The sequence below is a fragment of the Oenanthe melanoleuca genome, chromosome 3 (assembly GCF_029582105.1).
Source record: "Oenanthe melanoleuca isolate GR-GAL-2019-014 chromosome 3, OMel1.0, whole genome shotgun sequence".
Classification (NCBI taxonomy): domain Eukaryota; kingdom Metazoa; phylum Chordata; class Aves; order Passeriformes; family Muscicapidae; genus Oenanthe; species Oenanthe melanoleuca.
In genome coordinates, this window is record NC_079336.1 from 91977718 (window position 1) to 91996480 (window position 18763).

The following is an 18763-nucleotide window of genomic DNA, read 5'->3' on the forward strand; positions in this document are numbered from 1 at the left end:
GATGTCTGGTCAGAGATCAGAAGCACAAATGACACTGTATTCAAAGGAAAGTTATAATAAAAAGCAAAATTTCTTTTGCTAAACCCCGAAGGCTTTGTTTCAGTGCCATGTTTTGTTCAGAAAGGACATTGGTTCAGTAATGTGACAGAGAATGCTACAGATCTGAGAACAAGAATTGGATCAAGGCCAAATTAATGCTGCTGCAAGGGTAATGACCATGTTACCCTTATACTGATCTACTCTGACACGATATGGACTTGCTTCATGTAATGAGGACCCTGAGGAATACAGCTTCCAGAGCTGGAAACCTTGATGAAGTTGTGGAGTTGACCTGTGTTTCCACAGTGCCTCTCCACTAGAAAAACTCAGTTGCTTTTTGCTTTCAAGAGCACCTTGCAGCGTCAAGTGAAGTTTGAGAGCTGAGTTTTCATCTTCCTCAGGGTTAAGAGCAATTCAGCTTCTTTAAGAGGAAGGCTGGATTTGGAGAGCCTCTTTTACTTCCATCAGAAAAGAAAGTAGCTTTCTGTAAAGCAGAGTTGGGGGTATGTAAACATCTACTGCAGCTACCACCACTAAATAACTTTCAAAACACACCCTACACTGGCAGTTCAAGTGTTAGTGCAAGCATTTGGAATAGGAGGCTTTTGACTGTCTCAGTGAGTAAGGTTTCTCACAAGTGCACTGTCCAAAAGGCAGCCTGAAGGAGGAAAAAAGGAAAACAATGCAGAATAATAAAAAACCCTACTGGGAGGCCATTACAGCTTTACTGCCAGAGTACAAGCAGGCATTAAAGTTGCCGTCTAGGTGTTACAGTACAAGTGTAAAGATTCAGATTTCAGATTAAAGACAAGCTGGAACATCACTGAAGCATAAAACAATCCTGAAGCCTGTGGTGTGTGCAGCAGCAGTCCTGGCACTGAGACGGTTCACAGAAAAAAGGCAAGGGATAGAAGCAACTTTAAAAATGGTATTTCACACTCAGACATTAATTCACAATCAGTTAAATACAAAGCTCTACTTGTGTATTCAACAAAAATACTTCAAAGTTGACATTTCATATAACTGGCATTAATACAGACATCTACAAGCTGGGGAAGGGTCCAGGTAAGCAGCAGAAATGATGGGTTTGTACTTCAAGGGACAGTATTTCAGTTTGCAGGGTGGCTGATGATACATACATTGATGAATATCCATGACTAGAAGTTTTCCAAGTTCAGGATCTTTCCTTCCCCATACAAGCCTTTGTGATGCTCAGTGTCTCCTCCCTTGCCCATCCCAGCTAACAGTAACAAAAGTTGGATGGAATGTCCCTCTGGATGCACCAGCATTCACCTTGGACACACACAACTACAGTGCTTACCCTGGATGGCAGAGCTGGACTGAACTCCAGAACCAGCCCTTCCACCTTTTCAGGGACACTCAGATCCTGCAATTCCTCAGTCAGAACAAGTCCTGAGCCAGCCAGGGACCACTGACAGGTAAATGGGCCAAGCTCAGAGTTACTTGCAGCCACAGACTGATGCTTTGCTCTGTCCTTTTGCAGAGTTCAGAGGATGATTCTTATTTGGTTTTTAGCAGTGTAGGTTCCTTTAGTCTGGTGTCCAGAATGCTGCATTCAGAGTTGTTTCCATAACTCACAGGGATATCTTGATGGTCACCCATCAGCTCTAAAACCAGTGGGATACGGTAAAGAGCCATAAACAGGACAATTCAACTGCCCTTTTTCCCCTCCAACCAGCAGTGGAATTTGAGAAAGCATTGCTGACTTTTGTGGTAACACCTAAATAATGTCATCCCTAGTTATACCAGAGCAAAGAAAGGCAAGATGATTAGGACATTCAAAACCAGCTTTTTATCCTAATCAATATGGTAACACCAAAAATGCTGAACAGCTGAGTGGAGACAAACAGCATGAGGAAAAGTAACATCCCTTCCCTTAACACATGATGTAATATCTTGGGATGAGGCAACAGAAAAGAGAAATGGATGCTACAACTGCATCCAGGCTGTTTAAAGTAATTGACACTATTTTGGGAGCTGGGTCTTTAGTTAGCATAGCAGAGTATTCAGGCACTAGTTAGATATGCAAGAAGTTTATCAAACCATAAAATATCATATTAAATATCCACGCAAATATATGAAAGATTTGACTGGGTTCCACTTCTGTCCCTTTTTCAGGTCAAAAGGTGAATGCAAGTGTGTCATAATAAGCCAATGTCCTGCAGCTTATTACACACCAAATCAAAAATATAGAAAATAAATGATAATCCTATCTACTTACATAAAAAGGTAATTTTTTGAGTAAGTTTCCAGACTTGCACAAAATATGCAGAAAACTGCATACAATCAGTTTCCATAAGAACAGCAGTTTCATGTAAAAGGTGGGTCAGCCTGCTAGCTAGACCTATTTTATACAAAGCTCTGGAAAACTGACACTTCAGCACTGAGGGCCTGTCACTGAAATGGCAAAATGCCCACTGCCACCAGGACAAAGCCCTGGAGAAGGCCTCTCTATCCTGCACCCACCTTTGCAAACCACTCTGTGACAAGATACAGAAAAGAATAGCTCTATTGGGGAGTAACAGTGATTGAAAGGATCGTAACATGCATCCAAAACTTAGGCAAGGCTGTTCAATCATAGTTCAGTGTTCTCATCTGCAGCTGTCCTCCTCCTGACCTGACCACAGGGACTTGTGGCCACCCACCTGATCCGCATCCTCCGCTCCCTCACTTCAAAGCACTTGCAGTACCTCAAGCTGCTTCCCAGCCTACCTTGTCCTTCTCCCAGTCTTCTGTCACCCTGCCCACTCCAGAGGACTCTGAAATGCAGATGAGAGGAACTACAATAGCACAGCAGTGTAAGCAGTTAGTAGGCCTGCTACATCTTTATTGCTGCAGGTTTGGCAAAGGGGCACTCTCCATCCTCAGGGGGAGCTTGAGGCAAAAGGAGAAGAACGGTTAAAGATAAAAAGTGATGAACAGCAAACTTAGGAAAAGCAGTCAACCTATGTATCAGGGCTCTAGGAAAAACCTGTAGCTGGAAGTTACTGAAAAAATCTTGCACTTGCATGGCAGGCTTGTCCCTGCCCCTGATGTAGGGCTGTGCAGTGGGTGATGGTCTCGTGTGACCTACTGGCACGAATAGAGTCGTCTTCCCGCCCCTCGGAGCCTAAGGCTACTACACAGCTACCAGGACTTGTGGTTCAGTTCACAGAGCTCTCACAACTGGGGTCATTCCTTGTGCAATGTTTGATGGAGGTGAAGGTAAAGTGGTTTCTTGGTCAACAGTTGCAATTTCTTCCTTTTAAAGTCAGTGGGTTTTTTGTACCTGTAACCACAAGAAAGCACATTAATTCAAGTGCTAATGGCTGTGCAGGAAGATGAAAGCAAACTAGAAAGCTCATCCTGTGCAGATCTTATTACCCTCATCTTTTAAATGCATCTGACAAGGCTTGCTGGAAGCAACAGTAATGAGTAGGTTTACAGGAAGAAACGGTGTTTTCTCTGGATGATTATTTTTACAGAAGAAAAATTTTGAAATGTTAATGAACATAATATTTTTGTAAGGTGATTCCCAATATAATACTCTGGACTGTAGGAGAGACCCAGTATCAGTTACTCAGTACTTCAGAAGTACTCCAGCTAGCATGGACTAAGCACTCTTCCAAAAATTGCAAGATTTACCCTCTTCTGGAATAAAAAACCAAACCCCAATCCTCAAATCCTTCCCTCAGACCTTGAGTCACTCAGCAAGGAGAGGATGCACACCACAACCACTCAATACTGCTTTGAAATGGTCACAAAGTTAACTGCAAATTGGTATCTCATGCCTCAAATCAGATTTCCTTTATAGAAGTTCTGTACCAAAAGACTGAGTTGATTATTTTTTCAAATATAGCTGATCTGACACTCAGGCTAAGCTCCAAATTAAAATCTCCCCTACAGACTTCATTAAATTAATTCAAAATTAAATTACAAACACCAGCATTTTATTTGGAAACTGGTCCAGTTTCTGAGAAGAGTCTCTAACCATCTTACTTGCCTAAAAGCATTTTATCTTCCCCTCCTTATTAAAAATAAAATATGCCTTATGGAAGTCAATCTAATGAGTCTGAGAAACCTTCCTTAATACAACAAGCCACGCAGTGTAACTGAAGGCTGGTTCATTTCCTCTGTCATTGTCATCCATAATTGTGAATCACTTACAGTTCTATAACAATTGCCCCAGGTTTAATTTCATCCATCTCCATGAAAGCAAAGCACTTGGTGCTAGTAAACCTTTTCTTAGGCTTGTAGTGTTTGAATTCAAAGAAAATAGCTGCACCTAGAGGGAAAAATGGTTGAATAGAAAAGTCAGCAATTATGGCTAAGAGTTATCCGAAAACTTATCTGTCATTAAGTTGCTCTACTTAAATTGAAGGGAATTATCTCCCACACTTCTGTTATTTACTCAAAAGCTACACCGTGTTCTTACAATACTCATCACGTTCTCAACAGTTTAAACTCTTCACTCCATTGCTCACACCCAGGTACCAATGACTAAGCAGGTGATAAAGCAGCTCAATACCCGTGTAAAAAAAAACCAGACTGCTCTGTTTTTATCTCTTTTCATTTCTCCCTTGCCTGCAAGCCATTCCAATGACCAATTTGAAAGGGACAGGATGCAAAGGTCTATTTTTATCCTTGTCTGGATCTTGAGCCCTGCAGCACCAGCTCAGGAGCAGCCCAGTGTCTGTGCTCCCAAAGCTTCTGGGCCCTGTTTCGGGTCTCAGGTACCACATACCTTTTGTTAGTCTTTCAATGTGTTTCTGAATCTCAATGTCCACATTAAAATGGACATATGTGTCCTCCTTCCTCAAAGCCACAGGAGTGTCTTGCACAGGAGTCAGATCTATCCCATTCAAATCTGCAGGAAAGAAACAGCATGAGAATGGCAAAAGCTTCTAAGACTTTAAGGTTCAGCTTTAAGAGACTTCTAAGTCTCTCCTCATCCTGCCACAAAAAGTTAATCCACATCTGGATGTTTCCACAAAACCTAAAAAAGGGGCTATTGTACCCCTTCATAATCAGTTAATATTCTTTTTGAGTACAACAAAAGCTGCTAAAGTTCTAACAATATTTCAGATAAAAAACTGAAATTATCCCTCTTTTTATTTTTAAGAGTGCATTTCTTTCTGCTGTCAGCAAAAGATTGCATTCCCTGTGCACACAGGACTCCAGCAGAGCTCCAGCCCAAGTGGGATACACACCAAAGGCTGCCCTCCACACAGGGTCTGCAGGACACAGCTGGCACAGCTCACACACCCTGTGTATGCCCTGCTTTGTCCCTAGACACAACAAGCATTATTCCTCTTGGGTTTTCCACAGAGGCATTGTAGGGCTGTGGGTTGGGCTCCAGCTCTCAGCACCAGCCCCTGGTTTTGCTGCTCTGGCACAGCCAATATTGTTTCTCACTAAGCCTCTGCTGTTTCCAGGGGTACATTTGTCCTCTGTCTTTCCTCTCATTCTCCATCCCTTTCCCTCTGGCAGAGGAAGTTGCTAACGATGCAGCCAAGATTACAGGTATGGAGTGCACATGCTGTGCTTGGAGCACAGGCTGAGGCCCTGGAGCACCAGTGATTCCCTTCATCCAGGAGGGAATGAGCTGAGATGGACTGGGATTGCCAATGCTGCATCCGGAACAAACCTCTCTCCAAACCTGCAGAAGAGCAGCTTGATTTAAAACCAAGGAAATCAGCTACTGAGTATCTTCAGACTCCTGACAATGACAAAATGAGCCCTCAGAGTTACTTTACCTGACCAAAAATCTTGGGAGATAAAAGTGTTAAGACATTATTAGCAGACTCGGCCATACCCTGCCCACACACTCACTTTTTGATCTTATTTTCTACCTCATTACTTGGCAGCCACCATTTATAGGTAAATAAGTTTGGAAACAACATCATGTTAACAGAGAAAGGAAAGCAAGCCAGCAATAGAGTCTCCCTTAGCTCCAGAAGGGAAATGAGAGCTACAGCAGCAGTTTTGGCAATGTACAATGAGACAAACACTTTAGTGGCAAGGAACAAGGAATGTTTGCTTTACAAGCCCTGATAAGTATTCAAGGGATATTTGATGCTGTGAACCTTCCTCCTGCCAGAGGATGTCTGGGGAAAGAAGCACTGATCATACATCTAACAAGTGTTTCATCCCTACATTTAGTATCCAATAATCACATCATAATAGTATCCACTTCTCAAGAGGACACATAAAAGGTCATTATTACAACTGAAAACAACAAGAGGATATTGGCTCAGTTATAGATTTTTGCATGCTTAAAAAAATCATCTGCCTACAAAAATTGTAAAGAGAAGCTGAAATAAAGCAGAACAAGGCAAGGGTAAGCAGCTTTGACTACAGGGGCTTCCTGCTAAGAAATGCAAAATGGGGGACAGAGATACTCCCACTTGAAAGAGTGTGAATACCAAAAATCTCAGCCTCAAAAGACACCAACCATGTTACCATCTGAAACAGAGAAATCCTAATGTTTCCTATCCTGGACTGACAGAGAGAGGTTCTTCCAGATTTATAGGTGCTCTCAGCCCACCAGGCTTTGGCTGAAGCATTTCACTAGCCAGGCTAACACATTTTTTATTTTATTTCACTTGCAAGCTTTGCTTCCCAGCTTTATACCCATTCCTCTAAACCTCAAGCCTAGTAACATTATATTTGTATTACTACAAAATTAGTTTAATGAGAGGGCAAGAATGGATCAGTGAGTCATGGTTCCCCATCTCCAGAAAGCCCAGAGCCCAGGATGTGTGGGGAGTACACACAGTCCAAGCAGACCTGTACTTAGGAGTCAGCTGTAGAAGCCATGATGGAGAAGTAGGGCAAAGTCACTCAGTTATCAGCATGGACAAGCCACCCCTGAGTGCACAGAAAGAAGTGTATCCTGCAGAGATTCACCTCCCAGTAGCTGTCAAATACAGAATTTTTCCACCCTTGATTAAAGCAGAAGCCCTAAATCCACAATAGAAGTGCCAACAAATGTTTTTCCCAGCAGGCTGAAAAATCAATAGAGCTTTCAGAAAATGCACTCTCTCCAAAGCAGCACTGAGGAGGCAGAACAGAAATCATTACCCTTTACACTGACTGTGATGTAAGGATCAATGCACTGCCCAGCATCTTTCAGACCAATTTTCTCTATGTTGATGGTGAGTAACGTCATCCCGGGTTCAGATGGCAATCTGGGCAATAAAGTACCTGGAAAGAGTAAAGCATATTATTAACCCTTGGTGTCATCTCACAGCAGTTTGTCCCATCTTTCCTCATGGAAGATGCTGTTTTTAGAAGTTTCAAACTCCAAAGAGTCCTGTCCCAGTAGTACACACCACTATGGGAATGTCTGTGCACAGACCCACAACATCCTTTGACAGATTTTAAAGCCCCCCAGAAAAAAATAGAGCTGCCTTAAGTCAAACCAACTGATAAAAAAATAATGCCATAAGAATAGAGGGGATAAACAGAACAGAAATAAAATATACAGAACATAAGGGAACCAGAAAAATTATTCTTAAGTGTTCTACTGGCTTCTACTTAAAAGGGAGGAAAAAAAGCTTTTGCATCCCCCAAGTTCCCTTCTGCCTAAAGGAAGGAGCTCCCAGCTCTGCACTAAGAATATTTAGCATTGAAACTTGGTGGTCAGTATAAATGAATCCTTGCAGTGCTGAGGAAGACAGTGCAGCTGGCAAGAAAACCAGACTGTTCAAACTCACTACAAGTTATGATATTCTGTCATTAAACATGGAGTAGGTTATTTCATGCTGAATTTAGCAAAAACTGGCACACTTCAAGCCCCTCTCCCCTACTGGATGAACAAGCACCAGCATAGAAAATACTCAGGCTCATGAGCATGTTTGAGTTAAAGTTTTGGTTTTGAAATGAAAAAAAAGAAGTTATTCTAAGGCTTACATCTAAACAATGTAATTAATTTCCTTTGACAAGTCCAACACACGTTTTTTCTTGACACAATTTTTTCCTCTCATCCACTTAAGGAGCTGTGGAACCACAAAGATTTTGTCTTATGAGAGATTGGCTTTGCAAGAGGGACCTTGCATTCTGCTCTGAAAACTACATGCAAGCTTCAGCAAGATTTCATGAGCATTCCTGCATCCAATCCCCCTCTGAGGATCACATGAAAGACTTGAATTCCCATCTCTCATGCTGTTTGTTTCTGTATTTCCTGTCCTGAGGAGACTCAGGGCCTCCAAAGCACCATGTCTGCAGATACCTCCCAAAACAGCACAGAAGAGCTCAGCCCAGGGTTCTGAGCAATGGCTCAGGCTTCTGACTGCAGTGGGAGAAATGTTAGAGAGCAAACTTAGTAGGAGAGCCCTCATTTCTGCAAAGCAGCTCATGCTCTAGTTAATCTTCCTGTTTCTTTCCTGAAGAAATGTTCAAATATAGAGTTCTTATTTCAATTTAAGTGAAGGCAGAAGCAAGCCTGGCACAAACCTTTGCTCCACCATATCTCACTTGTCTCCTAAAAGCAGCATGTTCCCCAAGAGCCAGGAACAACTTCAGCCTCCAGCTTTCCTGTCCATGGGACTAAGTGATGTGGTACTTGATAGAAAAATCACCTGAAAGATGCCTCAGCCTGGTGTTTATTATAAAAATAGTGGTTTAAGAGAAATTATTCTGTTCTTGAAGAATGCTTTCCAGAACATGTGAAATTGCAAAGTTGCAATGCACAGAGGGGTCAAACTCACTTCCAGGAGGACAAGAGAACAGTAGGACAGAGAGCATCCAAGGAACACTGTTTCCTTCCTGCCCTAGCAGGAGGAACAGTCAAGCCAGCAGTGGACTAGAGCAGCTGACTGTAACCTGTCTGACAAGAGCCACAGCCCCAGGCAGGCCTGTGCTGGAGCCTCTGCAGCCACTTCACCCAGCAGCCACAGCAGTGACAGTGCCCTCTCCATGGTACAGCTTTCCTCCCTGTCTGCCACCACAGCCTGGGCCCCTGAGCAAGCCCACTCTGAGGCCTTTCAGGAGAAAGCTGCAGCCACACACAGCCACAGGGCATCTCTGCCAGAGGGGGACAGGAGCATCTGCAAATGCAGGAAGTGTCCTCCAAGTGGGTTTTCAGGGACAGACACTGAACAAGCCCAGCAGCCCACTGCTACCAAGACACAGGCATTCCAGCTCTCCCCTCCCAAATCCCAGTTCAGAGAAAGGGGAAAAAAGTGCCAATTCTGAAGGGCTCACAAAGTGAAATGGCTCACAGAAAAGCACAGCACTGGAATAAAGTCATATATAACCAGGAGAAATGCAGGAAGCCTTTGCTGTTAGAAGCAGCAAGCCATTGGCCAGTTCAGCTACACACAGCACAGAAGTCTAACTACACAAATACTCTTTGTGTATGATTTTCCATAAAATATGTATTCCAGTAAATAAAATCCAGCTCCAGCTACCTTGGCTACACCACAAGCCAGAACTTCTTCATTAGTACAGCAGGACTTCTAGAGAGCTGTTTCAATCAATAAACATGGCCTTCCCTTTTCTCTGTACTGAAGGCAGATGAACACCTACAGATAGGCAACCAGTACTGTGATTGTTACCAAAAATTTTGTTGTGAGGATTGGCACTAAGAGCTGTATGAAGAAGACCACAGCTACATGAGCATGAGCACAAAAATTACTGTACATACTAAAAGGTTCTCATACCTTTGTTGGCTCCTGGGTTGGATGAATGGGGCAATGTGATAACGATGAAGCCATGCATGGAGAAGACAAGACCATGGTCAGTTAGACAGTACAGTCACACACTATGGATTAAAGGCACATCAAAGCAAGGAGTGCAACACAACTCTGTCAATTCGATAGGGTAAGTTCACTTTACTCATAAGGCTCACCCCAGGGCTGCAAACTGCTTTTGTTTGAGACTTCCTGCAGTACTTGGGACAGACAGAAGTCATCTCCATAAATAGATTTATCATGGTGAAAAACAAGGATCGAGACAGCAAATGTCAGCAATCAATATCACAATATATTATAGCCTTTTTGGGAGCTTAGCATGAACAGGTAAATTGTGCATGTCCACATCAGGTCAGCCTGCACAGGCTGTATTTAGCACTGTGCTTGTGATCACATCTGAGTATCATCTGTTTTCTCTAGGCATAAGTAATGTAACACCCCAGCTCTTTTGACCATGGTTCTAGTACTGGTTTCCTTACTTGTTATCTCATTCCTGAAATACAAATTTTGTCAGCCAGCTCTGAAACTAGGAACATGTTTCTTCTGCCAAGAAATTACACCAGGAACCTAAAGAACCTCTGTTGCAGCATTAAGATTGTCAGAACCTGAAGCTACAGGAAGACCTTCTCTAGAATCTGTTGGTATATCCAGTTCTACAAGTGCTTTCACATGGACAAGGACCTAACTAGAAAAATAAAAACTCCCTCTTTCTCCTCTCACAGCCTGGCTTCACTCTAAGCCACTCACCAAACAATGCAACACAAAAACAAGCAGCAACAATTTCTCACATCTCTAGGAGGATGTGCTGCAGGAGGAACATTGCTGCAATTTACATTTGAACACATATGAAATGCTTCACATAGTTAAAGTGCACGGATGAAAATACTAAGTCTGAGTCAGGATTAAAGGCTAATTATTTGAGGTAGATAGTACCAACCTCAGGTTTTCCATACAACTGTTTCACAGTAAGATATTGTTTGCTGAAAAGAGTTCACTGGCCACCTTTGTGGTTCTCCAGTACAGCATTAGGGTTTTTTACATGAGCTTGTAGCTTCCCACTCAAACTTCTCAAATCACAGGTGGAAAAAGAAGCTTTTTAGAGCCAAAACTCAGATATGCTACAGAGGCTGACATGGCAAGGCTAATGTTCCTACCTGGAACTCTAGCAGGAAAAGAGTCTGGAGACCCTGCTCCAGCTCCTCCTTCCTCATCATCCTCCTCAAACTCCAAGTGTTCCTCTTCTCCAGGTGCTAAAATCTTCCTGTAAAACACAAGAAAGAAGAAATGAGACCAACACTCACTCATCACCTGGCTGTCAATTCACAAGCCAGCACCTGAACATGGACAACACACTCTAATGTAATTTCATACTTCTTAACTTCTACCTCTACCTACAGAGAGGCACCTACTTTGACAGGGATTGCAGGAACTCAGAACAATAGAAAGCACAGAGCCTAAAGCCAGGAGACAATATTGGAAATTTCAGAGAGATGTAGGGATACACCAAGTACTGATTTTACCAAAAGCATGGTCTTGATTTTTAGTGGTACCTAGACAAACATTTCAAAAGTTCTTTTATTTACCAGTTTACACAAAGCATTCTGGCAAGCAGATGGCTCTGGTAATGTGCTTCAGGTACACATCAGGTCCAAGCCATACACCCTTTCAGGTACATACCTGTACATGAAGTGATGTAAAAAAAGTTCTCTCTCACCTGAGTGGAACAGGCTGGACATCAAAGGGGAACTCCTTATTGTAAGTGAGGATATTCTTTAATACTGCAGAGAAGGGAAAATATAAAAATCCATACTCACAAACCAGCATTAATTCTACTACTTTGCACAGCTATGTCCATTCTGACAGCATCTTCACACACTAATAATAATAATAATAATAATAATAATAATAATAATAATAATAATAATAATAATAATAATAATAAAATTTTAAAAATAATCAGATCATATAAAAAATACCCCTCTTCTCTCATTTTAAATACTAGCACAGCTGTGATCAAAGCTATATCACTATAACATTCAGGCAGGTGAACTGCAACTGCATTACAAGATCACTACTACCACACCCACACAGACAGAGAAGATAAATGTGGCAATAACCAAAATTTTCATGAGAAAAAACTCCAGCCCCCGGGGTGAGGGTAGCAATCTTTGGTGGCTATTGAGAGCAGGGTGGTAGTGTTACTGGCATCAGCTCCAAACAGACTGAAATCTCCAGAGCTGACACACTTCAGCACATGTGGGTGCACATTCAGGCAGCGACCACGGCAAGTGTGCTGCTAACAAAACTTTTTTATTTTTTTGGTGGTGGTGGCTTTGTGTTTTCTTTTTATCTGCCCTCATATGTCTGGCTAGATTGGTGAAATTCAGGAGAGATAAAAGTACAATATATGGGCACCAAGCCCCAGAGATATCACCTGTACTTTCAGCATTCCATGGAGAATGGCTTTGCCATTTGGATTGGAAATTTACTCACATTTTAGAAATCCCAACTTATCTGCCATTTCCAAACACAACTACCAGAGAAAGAGAAACTTTCAAAAGCATGAGAAAGAAATAAGCATTTAATGATGGCTAAAAGGCCTAAAAATTTACAAGAGGACACTTGCAGGGAGAGGCACTCTCCTACCAGATAATGAATATCCCAGTCTGGTGGGGGAAGCAGAAAGGAAAAAACCTTGACTACCCTCACAGAGCTTCACTTTGCAATAAACACTCTCAGAGCAGAGGAATTCTCCCCTTAGGACTACTGAATGAGAACAAAACTCTTTTCAAACAACGTTGAGATTACACAAATACCAAGAGGTACTTAAGGAGCCATTGCCAGGCCCCTCTGCCTGAGCACACTGCAACTCAGCCAGTGCAGTAGAGCTTCCCTGTCTGCTTTCACATTCCCATCACCCAGTCTGGGCTCCTGCATTAGCTTACCAGACACCATATGAATGCTCTAAGAATAAATTATCCCTCTGGGAAACTATAAAGAAACCAAAAAGTCTTTCCAGTCTTTACTCATATTGATTTTTTTCTGATTTCTCTGCAAAATCATGAGAGGTTAATCAGTACCTGATCCCAGCCAGACACAATACATAAATACAGAGAAAGGTTTAAAGTGCCTTCAGTCAGAGCTGTGATGAGAGACAAAACTGATGCCATGTCTCTCTCTCTCTCTCTCTCTAAAGATTTGGCTCTGAGAGTAACGCAGATCTCAACATGATTCTGAAGAATCACAGCCACTTCCCACCAGAAAAGCAGCTGATTCACAACAGATAGTCATCTTCCAGTGCTGCTAAGAAAAGAAGGGGATTTTTATGACTCTCAGAATTCCCCAGCTCTCAGAGAAAAAAGTTAGAAACAGAAAGTGAAACTACTCCAGGAGGAAAACTTCTGTGAAGTGAGATCTCTCACAGATCACAGGTACACCAAACAGAAGAGACAGGCATCACAGTAGCTCTTCTCCCTCTTTTCAAAGCTTGGTAAGTCCTCTCTTCGAGTAACCAGATCCTCTTAGGAGCAGCCCCTGAAAAAACCCTCCTCGTAATTCCCTTCAGGCATCACTAGAGGACCCAAAGAGCTCTACTGACATGAGCCCAGGCAAGAGACAAACAAGTTCTACAGCACCTAAAACCCTGCTGCTGCTGCCCGAGGCTGACACCCCTGTCCTGCCGCCAACAAATGTGGTGCTGAATGCTCAGCTCAGAAGCAAAACCTCTTGCCTTTTGCTACACAAAGCTGTGGCTCAGGTTTTTAAAAAGCTTTCAATCCTTGCCTCAACATCAATGGCAAATACTTTTGCAAAGCTGTAACACAGCAACTTAAGTGCCCCTTTAAAGACCAACAGCATAAACAGCAGGTCCACCACTCAGCCTGGTGAAATACTTATTCAAAGCCACTAAGGAAAAGCTAAGCAATAAAACTTTAAGATAAAGGAAAATCCTCTTTGTATCTACCACAAGTGTGAGCTTCAGTTGATTAAAAAAAATTACCAGATCACAGGACAAAAAATTAGGTTAATACAAACAGGAATCTCCCTTGTAATGCTGTGTAAGACATCCAAGCTTTAAAAGGTTGGTTTGGGCTTTTTTGGATCTCTCTTTCATTTTCCAAAAATATAATTCACCTCTAGGACAAAGAGCCCTTCCCCTGTGTAATGTTGCTGCTTGAGAACATAGTTCCCAGAAAATTTTCCATCAGTGCAACTAGCAGGTAGATCCCAGCATTGAGGCCTCCATCTATGCTGCATTTCCAACAGAAATCTTTTAAAAATATTGTTCTGCAGCCTCTTGTGCAGAAGTTGCCTTTCTTTTTGTGACATTGGACAGTGTCACCTTGATTTGCACAGAATCACAGAATCTCCTGAGTTGGAAGGGACCCTCAACAATCATCACAGCCCAACTCATGGCCCTGCAGAGGACACCCCATGGATCACACCATGTGCATGAGGGCATTGTCCCAACACTTCTTGAACTGTGTCAGGCTTGGTACTGTGATCACTTCTCTGGAGAGCTTGTTCCAGTGCCCAACCACCCTCTGGGTGTAGCACCTTCTCCTGATATCCAACCTAAACCACCCCTGAAATTCAGGCTATTCCCTCAGGCCATATCACTGTTATCAGTGCCTGCCCCTCCTCTGCCCCTCAGGAGGAAGTTGTAACTGCAGTGAGGTCTTTCCTCAATGTCCTCCAGCCTGAACAGATTAAGTGACCTCAGCCACTCCTCCTCGATGCCCTTCACCATCCCCATAGTCTGATGTTGCAGCAGTTGGCTCTTTTTTGAAAGATTTCAAAAGAAATTATCAATATAAGCCAGAAGATCAGGACACATTAACCTGGTAAAGACCCCTGTCCACTTAGATTTTCTGTGACAGTGTTTTTTTTTCTGATACCTGTACTGATTTTTTTTTTTTTAGTAGACAACATAATTCACCATGCTCCCCAGTACAACCCAGTATCCACTTGTCTTATAATTATCACCCAGGCACAAGGGATGCCCCAGCCCATCCATTTGTACTGTGCATTCTAATACTGGTAATAAGCTTCCACAAAGAAATGTATTGGTGAGACTGATTCAGTGTGTTAACAATGACTTCACACAGCACAGCCTAAAAAGAACTATTTGTATGTATGGAACCTCCTATAGCATTATTCCAGCACTATTCAGTGACAAATCCTGTAAACAAACAGAAGTAGCCAACTGCTTCACTTTCCAAGCTGCATGAAATGCAAACTCAAGTAGGAAAAGTTAGAACTCGACAACACAAGATTAAGGGGAAGAAACAAAAAGTAAATCTAAGGGCCCTGGTTGTTATAACAACACCAAAACCATTCTGACAGCTTCAGGCACAAAAGTAATTAAAACAAGCCAAATTGTGTGAATAGCTGTTTTGTATGAATAGCTGTTTTTGTTCCACCCTAATGGAATGGCTTGACCTAACAAAGGAATCACTTATTTGCATTGCCAGCCCAGATTTTTTTAGCTTTTTCTGGTGGGATGCAAAAGAAAATTGACAACATGCAAATTTAGACACTTCACGGTGAGTTTTAAGAAATGGCTGGTATTGGCATGATTAAGATTTGCTCTATTCAAGATACACTTAAAAACCACAAAACAAAGGCACAATTCAGAGAGAAAGAGGCCAGAACCATCCAAGTAAGACAGCAGCATTAGGAACATGAATGTTCAATTGTTGTTGTGGAAGCACCCGTTCTCCTCCAAGAAAAATAACTCAGTGTATTTGAAAACTGATGGCCACACACTCTTCCTCAGTTTTAATATAGTTGCTTGTTGTATGAGGTGTGGGCTGGATGCACTTCACACAAGCAGTTTTTTTGACAGCTAGAAATCAATTCTCTGATGATAAGCAACAGGACTGATGCACCATAATTGAAATTTTGGACAGGATTCCCGTCTCTCTTCCATCATTCAGTCACTCACATTTGCACAATGGAGTATAAAATCCACAGTCATTCAATGATTACGACATTTTAAATACTTTGTAAACAGAGAGCAGCAGTATCTATACAGAAAAATCCCAAGTCAGAGGATTCAGAGGCCAGACATGCAACATGTAGACTGAGGAAGACCAAATATTGCAATACACAGTTAAACCCTTTCCTGAGTTATGGTCTTCACCCATAAGACCCAGCAGTTTTGTAACACACCTTCACTTTGCACTTTCAGGGAACAGTTTAAAGGCCTCTGTTTTGGTAGAGATAATTAGGAAGCTTAGCTCAATGCTCCACTTTTTAATATGCTCCTCTGTAGGATCCTGTACAGAGAAGCTCAACCTACTCACAAAGGGGAAACACTTGCCTGCCTATCATATTTAGCCCCAACATGCTGCTTAATGTTAAAATTGTGTCATAAGCAAAATAAAACCAACTTCAGTCAGCATGAAAGAAGCTCTTCCACATTTCCTGTTCCTGAGAATTGCAGAAACATTAACATTCAGGATAATATTGCTTAGATGTGGAAGCTCTAATCATAAGGATGCTTTGAGAACAAAGCAGCCAGTGTTACAGGAAGGAAAATGAAGCAGATAAATAGATACTTCCTATATGAAAAGGTTATTTCTGGATTGACATACCAAGACCTGACCCAGGATCAGTTGGGGAAAAAACAACATCACACAAAACCCTTCAAAGACTGACTCACATCCTCACTTTGACTCTCAACTTTGTTGGTCTGGTAGCATTACACTGGGAGGTGATAGGTGATTGGCTACCATGAACACAAGTTAAATATTTTCAGAAGAAAAAATAAATGTCATGCTGCAAGAAGGAAGACCACAAAGTGTTGAAATACAGTTCAACTAAGAAATGTGCAGGTAAATTATATAATGTACTACTGATAGCTTAAAATACTATTTTATGCAAATATTAGCAGCACCCAAATTGTTTATTTGAAACTGAAGATGAATATATTATCTGAAACATTTGGGTTATTGTACTTTTAAACTACTCACGTTCTATTCCTTAAGGCACATCAAGTTCTGTCTGCGTGGTGACAGACACTTGGAATAAGCACCTAAACCCAGCATCATGCAGTGTGGTTAGTCAGTATTCCTGCTGCAGGCATGTTTTCCCCTGTCATGATAAATGGCACTCAACGTACAAAGATACCACTTACTTGGTTCCAACTTCTTCAGATCCTCAAGCTTAAACTCATCCTGCGACTGGGTGGACTAGGATAGTACAAAGAAAGAGTCAGATCTTTGGATGCACCTTCCTGTCACACAGAGCTATCTTATCTCAGAATAAGCATGCAGGGTGTTTCCTTTGTTCAAGCACACCAAATTACTACAAAACTACATCCCCCAAAAAATCTCCCCAACAAAAGGCAGGTTCACAGGTGAGGCAGAGACTACATTACTTCTCACTTATTAAGAACAAACTTATCCAATAGCTGTAATGCAAGATAAATATTTTTAAACAAACTAGTTGTAAATTCTTACTTACTGCACACAGGAACATTCACATTTCAAGACACGTGTCCAACATTGTGACACTGGCAGAAATTACAGTACACAGGATGAGTTTGACAAAACTCAGCCAAGAACTCACTGAAAATAGAAGAGGAATTCCCATCTTTCTTTTCTCCAGCCTGATGATGGTTTCCTCCTGTCTGTAGCACATATATGTACAGTTCTCAGTAAGCCTGACTTACTAACTCAACAGACAAGTTCTTAATTTTTTATTCTGAGGTAGCTCACCAACAGTTTGATAAGATCACTTTATTCTGAGACAAGTGGCAGAGCTGGCATAGAAAGAAGTGAAAATAAGAGGATTGACACTGGACATTCTCTTCTGAGTGGATGGTCAGGTCTTACCTATTATGTCATTGCACCCTTGGCACCCCTTGAGATTGCCCATTGTTTTCAACATTTAAGGTCCAATGAGGTTTGTTTTTTTTTCCTTGATTTTGTCCAAGAGTGAATAGGGATCTTCTGCAAGATTGTGTAAGGATACTAAAACAGCTATACCCTAAGTGAGTGGGAAAAGATGAGCACACTCACTAACTGCTTTAATCTCTGACAAGAAACCATTACTTCCCCAAAGTGAATTGGGGAAGAAGTTCCTGTACCCTTCTCAAAAGATTCTAAAATCCTTGACTTACTGCTGCGTAATCAACAACAAGGAAGGCTGTTCTTGCATAACATCATTTCTCCAGCTTGACAGGTTGTGAAGCTGCATGGCTGCAGCTTCTGCTGCTGCTTCCAGATGGGAACTGACCCACAAAGTTGTTCCATAGTGGAACATGCAGGCCCTTGTCTAAGTCACAGTGACTCCAAGCAAATGCAACACTCTTCAGGCACCCCAGATTAGATAAAAATAAAATGACAGCTAGAGGTAACCAATTAATTCTTCAAATTCTACACAGCCTCGAGACTGGTCAGGCCCCACCTCACGAGTCCAGCATGCTGCATCCCAGCCAGCACCTTGCCCAGCAACATGAAGTACTTGGTAGTGCTGCTGGGAGTAACTTGATGCAAAATTTGCCTGCCATCACTCTTTCTTGGCAAAGAGGTAATCCAGTAACACAAGCTTTGATTCATCCCTTCTCCATACATGGTCTTTTGGAAATTTCTCTTACTTGCTTTTAGTTTCAGGGATAAGCATGTGCTGAGAAAAAAAACTGTATCTACTCCCATGACATCTACTTTCAGTCCAGAAAAAAGCCAAAAGAATAGTTTACAAATTATTCTTTTCCCACATTTTCCTAGAGCACTGCCAGTTTTCATGACTGCTAAAAAGTAATTTTTTTTCTACATACACATTCTTCTTTGTGGCCTTGTGAAGCAGCTGAATATGTCTAAAGGTCATTCTGGTGATCTTTTTAACCTTGCACACAGATTAGGAAGAGGAAAAAAACCAGTTCTGAAGGATGAAAATGAGGCAAAGAACCAAAACCACAAAATGTGGAGCTAAATTCCTGTATAAGCACTAATAGATGCTCATATAAGCACAGGCAGCCACCTGGGCCATCACGATGACAACCTGGAAATTTCAAGTGTTCA

At 41.9% G+C, this 18763-nt stretch overlaps 1 protein-coding gene across 2 annotated transcripts in view; it reads right to left on the reverse strand.

Moving 5' to 3' along the window:
• Positions 1 to 947: 947 nt before the first annotated feature.
• The window catches only part of AIDA (axin interactor, dorsalization associated), a 28460-nt gene continuing 10644 nt past the window's right edge, over positions 948 to 18763 (reverse strand). The window contains exons 4-11 of one of the 2 annotated variants that reach the window (XM_056488543.1): positions 16876 to 16930; positions 11449 to 11512; positions 10889 to 10995; positions 9705 to 9716; positions 7123 to 7245; positions 4784 to 4906; positions 4207 to 4324; positions 948 to 3328 (exon numbers count right to left, since the gene is read on the reverse strand). In XM_056488543.1, coding sequence (XP_056344518.1) covers positions 3232 to 3328; positions 4207 to 4324; positions 4784 to 4906; positions 7123 to 7245; positions 9705 to 9716; positions 10889 to 10995; positions 11449 to 11512; positions 16876 to 16930 — 699 coding nt within the window. In that variant the 3' untranslated portion in view covers positions 948 to 3231. The remainder of the gene's footprint in view (positions 3329 to 4206; positions 4325 to 4783; positions 4907 to 7122; positions 7246 to 9704; positions 9717 to 10888; positions 10996 to 11448; positions 11513 to 16875; positions 16931 to 18763) is intronic. The other variant, XM_056488545.1, reaches the window with a different exon arrangement.